We start from the raw sequence: 13,114 nt of genomic DNA on the forward strand, positions 1-13,114 counted from the left end.
TTATATTGTTGTTACAGTCAGATCCTGCAGCTGACAGTGACGAGGACAATGTCAAGATCTTTGTTGGACATTGTCTCCAAGTATGTGCACAGCAACTGTTCATTAAAACTATGCATCAGTTGAATAATTCTCTTTATATTGTTGTTACAGTCAGATCCTGCAGCTGACAGTGACGAGGACAATGTCAAGATCTTTGATGGACATTGTCTCCAAGTATGTGCACAGCAACTGTTCATTAAAAGTTTAATAACATTACAGTCCTTAATACTATGCATCAGTTGAATAATTCTCTTTATATTGTTGTTACAGTCAGATCCTGCAGCTGACAGTGACGAGGACAATGTCAAGATCTTTGATGGACATTGTCTCCAAGTATGTGCACAGCAACCGTTCATTAAAAGTTTAATAACATTACAGTCCTTAATACTATGCATCAGTTGAATAATTCTCTTTATATTGTTGTTACAGTCAGATCCTGCAGCTGACAGTGACGAGGACAATGTCAAGATCTTTGATGGATATTGTCTCCAAGTATGTGCACAGCAACCGTTCATTAAAAGTTTAATAACATTACAGTCCTTAATACTATGCATCAGTTGAATAATTCTCTTTATATTGTTGTTACAGTCAGATCCTGCAGTTGACAGTGACGAGGACAATGTCGGGATCTTTGTTGGACATTGTCTCCAAGTATGTGCACAGCAACTGTTCATTAAAAGTTTAATAACATTACAGTCCTTAATACTATGCATCAGTTGAATAATTCTCTTTATATTGTTGTTACAGTCAGATCCTGCAGCTGACAGTGACGAGGACAATGTCGGGATCTTTGATGGACATTGTCTCCAAGTATGTGCACAGCAACCGTTCATTAAAAGTTTAATAACATTACAGTCCTTAATACTATGCATCAGTTGAGTAATTCTCTTTATATTGTTGTTACAGTCAGATCCTGCAGCTGACAGTGACGAGGACAATGTCAAGATCTTTGATGGACATTGTCTCCAAGTATATGCACAGCAACTGTTCATTAAAAGTTTAATAACATTACAGTCCTTAATACTATGCATCAGTTGAAGAGGGTAATTCTCTTTATATTGTTGTTACAGTCAGATCCTGCAGCTGACAGTGACGAGGACAATGTCAAGATCTTTAATGGACATTGTCTCCAAGTATGTGCACAGCAACTGTTCATTAAAAGTTTAATAACATTACAGTCCTTAATACTATGCATCAGTTGAATAATTCTCTTTATATTGTTGTTACAGTCAGATCCTGCAGCTGACAGTGACGAGGACAATGTCAAGATCTTTGTTGGACATTGTCTCCAAGTATGTGCACAGCAACTGTTCATTAAAAGTTTAATAACATTACAGTCCTTAATACTATGCATCAGTTGAATAATTCTCTTTATATTGTTGTTACAGTCAGATCCTGCAGCTGACAGTGACGAGGACAATGTCAAGATCTTTGATGGACATTGTCTCCAAGTATGTGCACAGCAACCGTTCATTAAAAGTTTAATAACATTACAGTCCTTAATACTATGCATCAGTTGAATAATTCTCTTTATATTGTTGTTACAGTCAGATCCTGCAGCTGACAGTGACGAGGACAATGTCAAGATCTTTGATGGACATTGTCTCCAAGTATGTGCACAGCAACCGTTCATTAAAAGTTTAATAACATTACAGTCCTTAATACTATGCATCAGTTGAATAATTCTCTTTATATTGTTGTTACAGTCAGATCCTGCGGCTGACAGTGACGTGGACAATGTCAAGATCTTTGTTGGACATTGTCTCCAAGTATGTGCACAGCAACCGTTCATTAAAAGTTAAATAACATTACAGTCCTTAATACTATGCATCAGTTGAATAATTCTCTTTATATTGTTGTTACAGTCAGATCCTGCAGCTGACAGTGACGAGGACAATGTCAAGATCTTTGATGGACATTGTCTCCAAGTATGTGCACAGCAGCCGTTCATTAAAAGTTTAATAACATTACAGTCCTTAATACTATGCATCAGTTGAATAATTCTCTTTATATTGTTGTTACAGTCAGATCCTGCAGCTGACAGTGACGAGGACAATGTCAAGATCTTTGTTGGACATTGTCTCCAAGTATGTGCACAGCAACTGTTCATTAAAAGTTTAATAACATTACAGTCCTTAATACTATGCATCAGTTGAATAATTCTCTTTATATTGTTGTTACAGTCAGATCCTGCAGCTGACAGTGACGAGGACAATGTCGGGATCTTTGTTGGACATTGTCTCCAAGTATGTGCACAGTAACCGTTCATTAAAAGTTTAATAACATTACAGTCCTTAATACTATGCATCAGTTGAATAATTCTCTTTATATTGTTGTTACAGTCAGATCCTGCAGCTGACAGTGACGAGGACAATGTCGGGATCTTTGTTGGACATTGTCTCCAAGTATGTGCACAGCAACCGTTCATTAAAAGTTTAATAACATTACAGTCCTTAATACTATGCATCAGTTGAATAATTCTCTTTATATTGTTGTTACAGTCAGATCCTGCAGCTGACAGTGACGAGGACAATGTCGGGATCTTTGTTGGACATTGTCTCCAAGTATATGCACAGCAACTGTTCATTAAAAGTTTAATAACATTACAGTCCTTAATACTATGCATCAGTTGAAGAGGGTAATTCTCTTTATATTGTTGTTACAGTCAGATCCTGCAGCTGACAGTGACGAGGACAATGTCAAGATCTTTAATGGACATTGTCTCCAAGTATGTGCACAGCAACTGTTCATTAAAAGTTTAATAACATTACAGTCCTTAATACTATGCATCAGTTGAATAATTCTCTTTATATTGTTGTTACAGTCAGATCCTGCAGCTGACAGTGACGAGGACAATGTCAAGATCTTTGTTGGACATTGTCTCCAAGTATGTGCACAGCAACTGTTTATTAAAAGTTTAATAACATTACAGTCCTTAATACTATGCATCAGTTGAATAATTCTCTTTATATTGTTGTTACAGTCAGATCCTGCAGCTGACAGTGACGAGGACAATGTCAAGATCTTTGATGGACATTGTCTCCAAGTATGTGCACAGCAACCGTTCATTAAAAGTTTAATAACATTACAGTCCTTAATACTATGCATCAGTTGAATAATTCTCTTTATATTGTTGTTACAGTCAGATCCTGCGGCTGACAGTGACGAGGACAATGTCAAGATCTTTGTTGGACATTGTCTCCAAGTATGTGCACAGCAACCGTTCATTAAAAGTTTAATAACATTACAGTCCTTAATACTATGCATCAGTTGAATAATTCTCTTTATATTGTTGTTACAGTCAGATCCTGCAGCTGACAGTGACGAGGACAATGTCGGGATCTTTGATGGACATTGTCTCCAAGTATGTGCACAGCAACTGTTCATTAAAAGTTTAATAACATTACAGTCCTTAATACTATGCATCAGTTGAATAATTCTCTTTATATTGTTGTTACAGTCAGATCCTGCAGCTGACAGTGACGAGGACAATGTCGGGATCTTTGATGGACATTGTCTCCAAGTATATGCACAGCAACTGTTCATTAAAAGTTTAATAACATTACAGTCCTTAATACTATGCATCAGTTGAAGAGGGTAATTCTCTTTATATTGTTGTTACAGTCAGATCCTGCAGCTGACAGTGACGAGGACAATGTCAAGATCTTTGTTGGACATTGTCTCCAAGTATGTGCACTGCAACTGTTCATTAAAAGTTTAATAACATTACAGTCCTTAATACTATGCATCAGTTGAATAATTCTCTTTATATTGTTGTTACAGTCAGATCCTGCAGCTGACAGTGACGAGGACAATGTCAAGATCTTTGATGGACATTGTCTCCAAGTATGTGCACAGCAACCGTTCATTAACCGCTCACTATTGCAAATTGAAATACCATCGACAATTATAAAATATCCCACAATAAATTAAGGCATGTTTTAAGCCTACAGCAGAAATTCAGTCCTGTAATTATGTCGTTTTAATGTATTCCGAAATTATATTAAAAAGAGAGGAAAAATCGTGATTTTACCGAATGAGAAGGTTTCAGCTAGCTACCCTCAACGTCGGCTTATGGACGTGAGGGGGAAATTACCACAATATGTGATCGAAAATTATCAAATATAATGATGAATGTTTTAAGCATATAGAAAATATACCGTCCTGAAATTATGTAATTTTAATGTATAAAATTAAATAAAAAAAGAGAGGAAAAAGAGTTAGTGTTAGAAAAATAATCAAAGTTCAAAATTCAAAGATGAGGGATTTGCACTCAAATCTATCGGACGACCCTCTCCGTTGTCAAGTGACGAATAGGGGTGAGACCGTGTTGCAAAGAAAGACGTGGTGCAGGCACGGAAAATACGTCCCTTTGAAATACATTAGATTGAAAGTCGTGCCGAGTGACACGAAGAAGAAAATTCGTGCTAGAGGACACGAACCAATTCGTGTTGAGTAGCCTACCGAATATAAAGCAATACAACAAGGATTAAAATCTCCTGATTAAATGTTGAGTAATGTAGCCCTTAAAGTTTACAAAATGAATAACAATTGTAAAAAAAAAAAGTGTGCTCTCGGAAGAAAGACATGGTGCAGGCACGAAAAATACGTCCATTTGAAATACATTGAAAGTCGTGCTGAGTGACACGAAAAAAAAAGAAGGATATCTGTGCCCTTGGACACGAATAAATAGATTAATGTTGAGTATAGCCTACCGAATATAAAGCAATACAAACGAGGATTAAAATCTCTTGATTAAATGTTGAGTAATGTAGCTCTTAAAGTTTGCAAAATGAATAACAATTGAGAAAAAAACAATACTGTGCTCAAATACGTCCCATTGAAATACATTAGATTGAAAGTCGTGCTGAGTGACACGAAAAAATGGGGAAATTCGTGTCAATGAACACGAATCAATAGATTAAATTTCGTGACAATGTCACGAACTGCCGTGAGACTGGGTTGGTTCTTCAGCGGTTCTTCAGAGGTTCTTCACCGGTTCTTTGACTAAGGTGCTATATAGCACCGCTAACTAAGCTACTATATAGCACCGCTATCATATACAGAGCATGTTAAGATATGGTGATATAGCACCAAAAGTGGTTCCTCTATGATTACGACGAAGAACCATTTTTGGTGCCATATAGAACCTTTTTTTTTAGAGTGTAGGAAAGCTGGTAACTAAATTTATTAAATTAATTCACAATATGCACACATTCATTATTAATCTGATACAGGCTGTGAAAAAAGCTGAACTTTTTTATTTACTGAATGCTACAAATGGAATTATTAATTTACAATATGTACACATTCATTACTATTAATCTTATGCCTATGGATGAACACGGCTTTGTTAATATTTCTTATTTGTTAATTAGCTGTATTTTAAATGACATTACATTGGCCAATTCAATTGAAAATGTCGAAATTAGAAAAAAGTTTATTAATTTGAGTGAACATTTCTGACTTAGAGAAGCAGCTGTCAAATATGAAATGTTTAGTTTAGCTTCATATCTCGCACTTGACGTCGAGTCGTGCTGCCAAAATTCGCGCTCAGCCTCAGCAGCTTCTGTGCGTTCATAAAGCCTGCCTACTCTGATTTGATTGGTTTTCTCAAATATTTTGACATTGACATTTATTTCCGTTTTAATTATTTTGTTAAATCAAGTTAAACTAAATGGAAATGACAAATGACTAGCTGAAATAAAAATATATTTTATTTTACTTGAGTTAACACGTTTTCATGTTCTTAGTTTTAGTTTGAGTTAACTTTTAGTTACTTATAACCCCAATAATAGCCCTGCAAGCTAGATTATATGATTATTAGTAGCTACTTGAGCAAATAGTTTATGTAAAATGCATTAAAAAAAGCACATAAGCACATTTTAATCACATAAAATAGTGATTTAATGAGCCTAACGATTAAATATTAGCTTAAAGATTAAAAACAACAAAGCGATACTTCTGCTGAGATCTGACAGGAAAAGACGAAAGATATTATTATAGAATTATAGAAAGAAAAAAATATGTGAAATATTACGTGAATGTAGGCTACCCTCAACTAGAGAATGAGTCCTATATTAGGCTTTGCATTGATAAGCCTCGAAAGCGTATCTGGTCATACAAATGAACAGTCAACATTAATACAACAACGTTACATGATTTAAAAAGCAACATATCGTACGGGGACAGATGGGTGGTGAAATCTTATGAAAAGTTTAGTTTATAAGGTGCTGGGCTTGCCTCTAGCTCGCTCTAGCTAAATCAGAAAAAAATATTTATTTAAGAGGTGGGTCGGTGGACGCAGATTCGGAAGGCTTCTGCGCCGATCCGGGCATTTAATCAGGGTTTTTAATAGGGATGCACCGATATGAACATTTTGGCCGATACCGATAACCGATAATTCTTAATATTTGAAAGCCGATAACCGATATATTGGCCGATAAATCTAAATACAAATTTTAATAAACTCTGAGAGCCTGATTACAAAAACAAAAGGCTCACCATTAAAAGCCATGTCCCAAACACTTCAACATAAATCAAACCTATACACTACAGTAGCCTATTTGAACCAGTGTGAGATTCCTTACCGTTTCAAATTAATTTTACACTCCTATGGCCAAAATTTTTTTTTTAACACTTTACAATAAGGTTTAATTTTTGTTAGTATTAGTTAACCAACAATGAATGAACAATACTTCAACAGGATTTATTAATTTTAGTTCATGTTAATCTCAACATATTCAGACCCAAAGTTGTGTCTTTTAACATTAGGTATGAACTGTGAATGGACTGTTACAAAACACAAACATTTTATTACTAAAAGAAACAAAGGTTATTGCTCTCTGTTTGTTCATGATAGTTAATGCATTAATAAAATGAGATCTTATTTGTAAAATGTTACCAAAAATTATATTGTCTAAAAAATACAAATAATATACCTAAATAATGCAAACAAGTAATTGAACAGCATTACTTAGGCTGCATAATAAAGAATCAGAATGCAAGTGCATGAAATAACCTCCGCACAGACGATAAAGAAATGGTTTTAATCAAACCATATTGTTGATGGAAATGATACGAGAACAATAAAAGTGCTAATTATAAAAAATAATGCTTCTGTGTTTTTGAAAAAAAAATATGTTTAATATTACAGTAATAGTAAACATCTGTAATATTAGTCTAGTCTATTAGGAATAATGTTGCTGTTTGAGAGCGCGCTGAAGCTGGAGAGAATGAACGAACAACCATAAACTGAAGCGCTTAGAAGTTTAATTAACAACTAAACGCATCATATATGAGAACAATCAGATATTTATACAAAATAAATATAATATTACAACTTATATTAGCACAAAATCACGCATAGGTGAAGGGTTATAACTCCTGTGGATGCTCTTCCCCTGTTTGAGAGCGTGCTGAAACTTAAGATGATCACCGGTACAGTGAAGCACTGCGGGTTATTGACTTAACGAAACACATCCTATATAACTTTAATCAGATGTTTATACTACAAAAACGTAATATTACGACTTACATATGCTTAAAATGACGCGAATGCACAAGCGAACTTGACTGTGCTGGTCAGAATGCGTTGTTGACGCTTCCCACAACAGCGCGCTGAAAAACAACTAAACCCAGAGAATTCACTACGTTTTATAACAGAAATATTCTCATTGCAGTGTTATGTATAGGACAGTCCCAGTAGTTATTAACAATGAAGTGCTTTACTGCATCGTTAATTAACTCAACCAAACGCATCCTATATGGGATTATATACACAAAATAATAAATATAATATTACAACTTACAATGGCACAAAAGGCTGTGAATGCACAAGCAAACTTTACTGTGCTCGTCATGAAGGTGCAACTCCGTGGGCGCGCTCTGAAGCTAAAGACCGGTACAATGAAGTGCTTTACTGCATCGTTTATTAACTCAACCAAACGCATCCTATATGATATTACATACACAGAATAATAATAAATATAATATTACAACTTACAATGGCACAAAAGGCTGTGAATGCACAAGCGAACTTGACTGTGCTCGTCATGAAGGTGTAACTCCGTGGGCGCGCTCTTCCCTCAACAAACGCGCTGAAACACAACGCTCTTTTACAGCCTATTCTATTCTCATTATCATTTTATGTAGATTATAGAAGACTTGCGCTGCACATGTTGCACATAACTGTATTTTCCTTTTCGAAGTGATTCCAAACATATTTAGAGCAATTCAAACCCATCATGGTGGACAGCGCGTCCGTCTCAGCTGAAGGAAATAATACATTATCTATCGGCTTGACTATATCGGTCAAATTTTCTTATTGGACCGATAAGGATAACATCAAAAATAATCATTTATCGGCCGATAACGATATGTTGCCGATATATCGTGCATCCCTAGTTTTTAATAAGGGGGAAAAGTAATAGATGCCTACGGTAATGTAGCCTACGTTAACCTACCACTCACCGCCGGTGCGCCGTGCAGGCTCTTTAGGCTACCTGCGTCGAGCCGACTTTTGAAAAAAGTGGAGATGGTTGGAATAATGCTAATTAAATCCTCTCTGCTATCCTTCTCCCTTTTTACTTTCCGTTTTGTGGCTCCACCGTTTTTTTTATCCATGTCGTTTTTTTATTCCGATGTCCTCAACTCTCTTTTTTTCACACTTCTACCGCCTGTCTTGCAGCTATCAACAGTTTCCGCAGTAAGCTCGAGCATCAGACACAGCCGATACTGGTCATGATACTTTTTTTTGGGTGCATATAAATTATTGTTAACACGCATACACACAAACACACACTCATTCATTCATTTTATTTTAATTTAAAAAAAAAAAAAAAGGGATGAAGCCACACAGTTAGTGGGGTCTTGGAGGCCCCCTAGAGGTCGGAGGCCCCCGGGCACCGGCCCAATCGGCCCGGTGGTAAATCCGGCCCTGGGCGATACGCTTCTGACGCTGTCTGTTGTTCAAGAGTGCCTTGACACAAGGAATGCGCCAGCTGAAAGCCATGTCTTGCATACGTCTGTGCGTAGTGGTTCTTGAAGCACTGACTCCAGCTGCAGTCCACTCTTTGTGAATCTCCCCCACATTTTTGATTGGGTTTTGTTTCACAATCCTCTCCAGGGTGCGGTTATTCCTATTGCTTGTACACTTTTTTCTTGATTCGTTCTATCAAAATCACGTGACCAATGACGTCCGAAGCTTCGTTTCACACACACCCACGTGACTGCTTCATACACTGATTCAAAAAGGTTTAAAATGCGCGACACGGGTTGTTAGAACTGTTGTATTGCGCTAGTTTATTGTTGCAGGACTTTGTCATGGTACTGAAATGTGGGGACACTTTCATTTGAGTTCGCCCAATAAGGTTGATAATATATTTGGCTTTTGTTCTGCAGCCCTTCATTTTCAAGTACTGTAAAAATTAAGTCCTCTCTCTCTCTCTCTATATATATATATATATTTATATATATATATAATGTGTGTGTGTGTGTGTGTATGCTCCTGCATTTATTTAGTCTACTTCCTTTATTCATGAGTTTTATTTATTCACAAACAGGAAAAATGCCCACATTCACAATACAAGATGTTATCTTTATTAGTTTGAGTTACTAGGAGTATCAATTTAATTAATTAATTCATTCATCTATCCATTAATTAATTTTTGCTTCTAAGATGGTTGCAAAACATTTTGCGACACAGTGCCTCACTTTCACCAGCAGAGGTCCTCGTCGAGCTCCGATTTGAAAAGCTTCGAGTAATGAACCTTTTTCTGACACAATTGTGCTGAAAGCTTCACTGGTTCAGAAAGCTTCACTTTGCCATCACTAGCCTACAGAACTAGACTGGGAGACCATTTAAAGCCTTTGCATGTGTTTTGAGTTAATTAGCTGATTAGAGTGTGGCACCAGGTGTCTTCAATATTGAACCTTTTCACAATATTCTAATTTTCTGATACACTGAATTTGGGATTTTCCTTAGTTGTCAGTTATAATCATCAAAATTAAAAGAAATAAACATTTGAAATATATCAGTCTGTGTGTAATGAATGAATTTAATAAACAAGTTAAAATTTTTGAATGGAATTAGTGAAATAAATCAACTTTTTGATGATATTCTAATTATATGACCCACACCTGTATGTGTGTGTGTGTTATTAGTATTTTTTAGATACTGTATTATCTATTATTATATATGGGTCCTTTGGATAGTATATCAACATGTGTCTGTGCTCTGTGCCAAACACTATTTGCTGTATTTATTATTTTCTTAAAGTGTAATTTTAATCAACCTGATATTGCTGATAAAATACCCCCTTTACATTTTTTATGAGATTCCTTCCTGAACTCACACTTCACAGAATTTCAGTTGCAGCACAAGATAAATGGTGGTAAAAACATTTTATTCCAGAATGCATTTTTTTTCTTTCCTCTAAATGTGACAACAAAGTATAACAAAATACAACTCCAAAAGTCCCAGATTCAGGGATTTTGAGTGTTGCAAAACAAAAACCTCAAAACAAAGATAAAAAGGGTAACTGCACAGCTCCTTCATAGAAGCCATATATGTACTTCCTGTTGGACGTCTCTAACAGGACCGTTTCATTTCTATGAAACACTGAATAGCCTCTTTGAAATCAACGTGTATGTTCCATATGCCATCATATTTTTGTCTGACTGTTTCAGATGTTTTTGTTTCTCTTTTTGTCCATACGTTCATCATCACATTTTTTTTTTTTTAAACTGTATGATTATGATATTATATTGTTACTTCCTGCTATTGATGATCCTCCAGAGGCTCATAATGACTCATATGTTTAACAAAATTACTTAACAAATAAGCTGCATGAATTTGATCACTCACAAACATCTATTTACATCTATCACCATCAACACACAAATATATTTTTAAAAGAGCAGATCGGTCGTCGCAAGGACCAGTCTGGCACAATCTGACCAAAAGAAATGCTTGAATCCATGTCAAACTAGTCTTCCTCATCGTCGTCATCATCATCATCACCAAAAGACAGCAGACTGTTGTTCTTCACCTTCACAACAACTTTTGACTCTTTCTTCTCGCCATCCTCGCCATCTTTCTTCTCGCCATCCTCGCCTTTCTTTTTGCCATCCTCACCTTTCTTCTTGCCATCCTCGCCTTTCTTCTTCTTGCTAGAGCTGGCCGTAATGCCTTTGAATTTATCAGAGGAGCGTTTGACAGGCTTCTTAAAGACTATCTTTCCATCAGGTGGAGGCTGTTCATCTGGAGAGAATGAAAGCATTTACTTTAATGAATGACTTTATACTCATGGAACACCAGAACAGTAAGGGAGACTGGGTCGATTTTTTACCTTTTTCCTCCATAACTCACAGACTACTACAAATCTACCTGCCATCTTTGGTATAGGAAACATTTATATGCATCACTAGTAAATGTATCCTTAACAGACTAGTAACCAGACAAAAACTGAAGCAGGCGAAACTGGAATTTTTGCTCACACATATTAAAACGTCTCTAATAGACATTTAAATAAAATGGGGATATAAAAGATGTTGGTTAAATCCGTCAAGGTAGTCGACTCTATACAGTGAGAACAGATTCACATTGCATAACCTTAGCCACTAAGCAGTTTAAAAAATATTCAAAATATGTGCATGTATTTCACAGCAAAAGATCAAAGAGCATGCATAATTATCTTTTGTTTTGTTTTGTTCATTTTTATGCAAGTAAAACCAAGTCTGTCATTCACCAAAAACACTCACCAACTTGGAAAGTGGAATGCGGAGGAATAAAATATTCTAAGTAAATGCATTTAATACATTTTATTAACCAAATAAATATTTAGATGAAATACCTAAATATGTCAGTCATTAAAAATGAAATTTTTTCTTAAAGTGAATGTAAATACATTCAACATTAAAAAGCAATTATTTATTGTATTCGTTTTATGAAAGAACTAGAGCTGTATTATGAAACGTAAAAAAAAACATGCACCTTTAATTATTTATTTAATTTCAATTAAGATAATTATTGTTCCATTTTGAGTATTCGGGTCATTAAGAATTTGCTTAGAATTGCATGAAAGGGTTGGTTTGATTAGGCCTACATATTCCCACCAATGAAAGCAATTCACGTACGACGCATTACCTGAGTCTGAATCCTTTGTATCTTTTTTGACTTTCAGAACCTCTTCAGCACTCAGATCTCCCTTTTTCAGGACCACGACCTGCGGCATCTCGTCCTCCCGATCACTGTCCCCGCTGTCATCATCATCACACTGCGGCATCTGCTGCTTCTGCAAATACAACATTTACTTAATTCCATTTCCTACACTAAAAATTATTACAATAGAGGTCGTCTGAAAACCTAGTGAGCTGCCTAACGTACATAGACTAAATTTAGGAGACATGCGTTCAGATAACATTTTACGTTGGCATCTCACGATGTTTTGAAACACGACCAATGACTAAAAACACTTACTTTAGTGTCCACCGTCGGCCCTTCTTTATAACCAACATCATTCTTAAATTTCTTCAAAAAAGATGGTTCGGCTGGCTTCACCCATGATACATTACCCTTTTTACTCATTGTGTTTCAGTTCAAATCAGCCTGATAAACTGTAAATGTGCCTAATGTTTCACAAACACAACACACAATAACCAGGCGTGTAAATTTAGCGTCCATGCAACCTCATCAATAAGCGTCTGCAAGTAACCAATCAGCGCGTGGCTTCCCGATTCCTCACATGAGTAGTAAATGCGTAAATGTCTAAATGTTGCTGACTACTTTCAACATTTATTTCCTCAAGAGGCGCTTGTCGGCTCAGAGAGGCGAATTCTCCATTGAGTCCTGTTCATATCATAGTGCTAAGCTAAACTAAACATAGCAAATACTAAACCGTATAATCGTTTAAATGTATATATTTTAATAGCTATTATTTATTATACAAATGGAAATCCCAAACAGCAATTTCGACAAACTGATTTTGTGACGACGCCGTGATCACAAACGAATTTGATTGGTCCATTATGAACAGCGTTGAGAAAAGTAACACTTATCACCAGACGCCTACAT

The 13,114-nt window shown here is 35.9% G+C and overlaps 1 protein-coding gene across 1 annotated transcript; it reads right to left on the reverse strand.

The window, feature by feature from the left end:
* Positions 1 to 10,428: 10,428 nt before the first annotated feature.
* On the reverse strand, positions 10,429 to 13,060 carry kiaa1143 (KIAA1143 ortholog). Its single transcript, XM_079836485.1, has 3 exons — positions 12,521 to 13,060; positions 12,188 to 12,335; positions 10,429 to 11,302 (listed from the first exon to the last, which is right to left on the reverse strand). Exons 1-3 carry the CDS (start codon positions 12,626 to 12,628, stop codon positions 11,028 to 11,030), a joined length of 531 nt encoding a protein of 176 aa, XP_079692611.1. The 5' UTR covers positions 12,629 to 13,060; the 3' UTR covers positions 10,429 to 11,027.
* Between the last annotated feature and the right edge of the window lie 54 nt (positions 13,061 to 13,114).

The sequence above is a fragment of the Gobio gobio genome (genome assembly GCF_949357685.1).
Source record: "Gobio gobio genome assembly, chromosome: 15".
Taxonomy (NCBI): Eukaryota; Metazoa; Chordata; class Actinopteri; order Cypriniformes; family Gobionidae; genus Gobio; species Gobio gobio.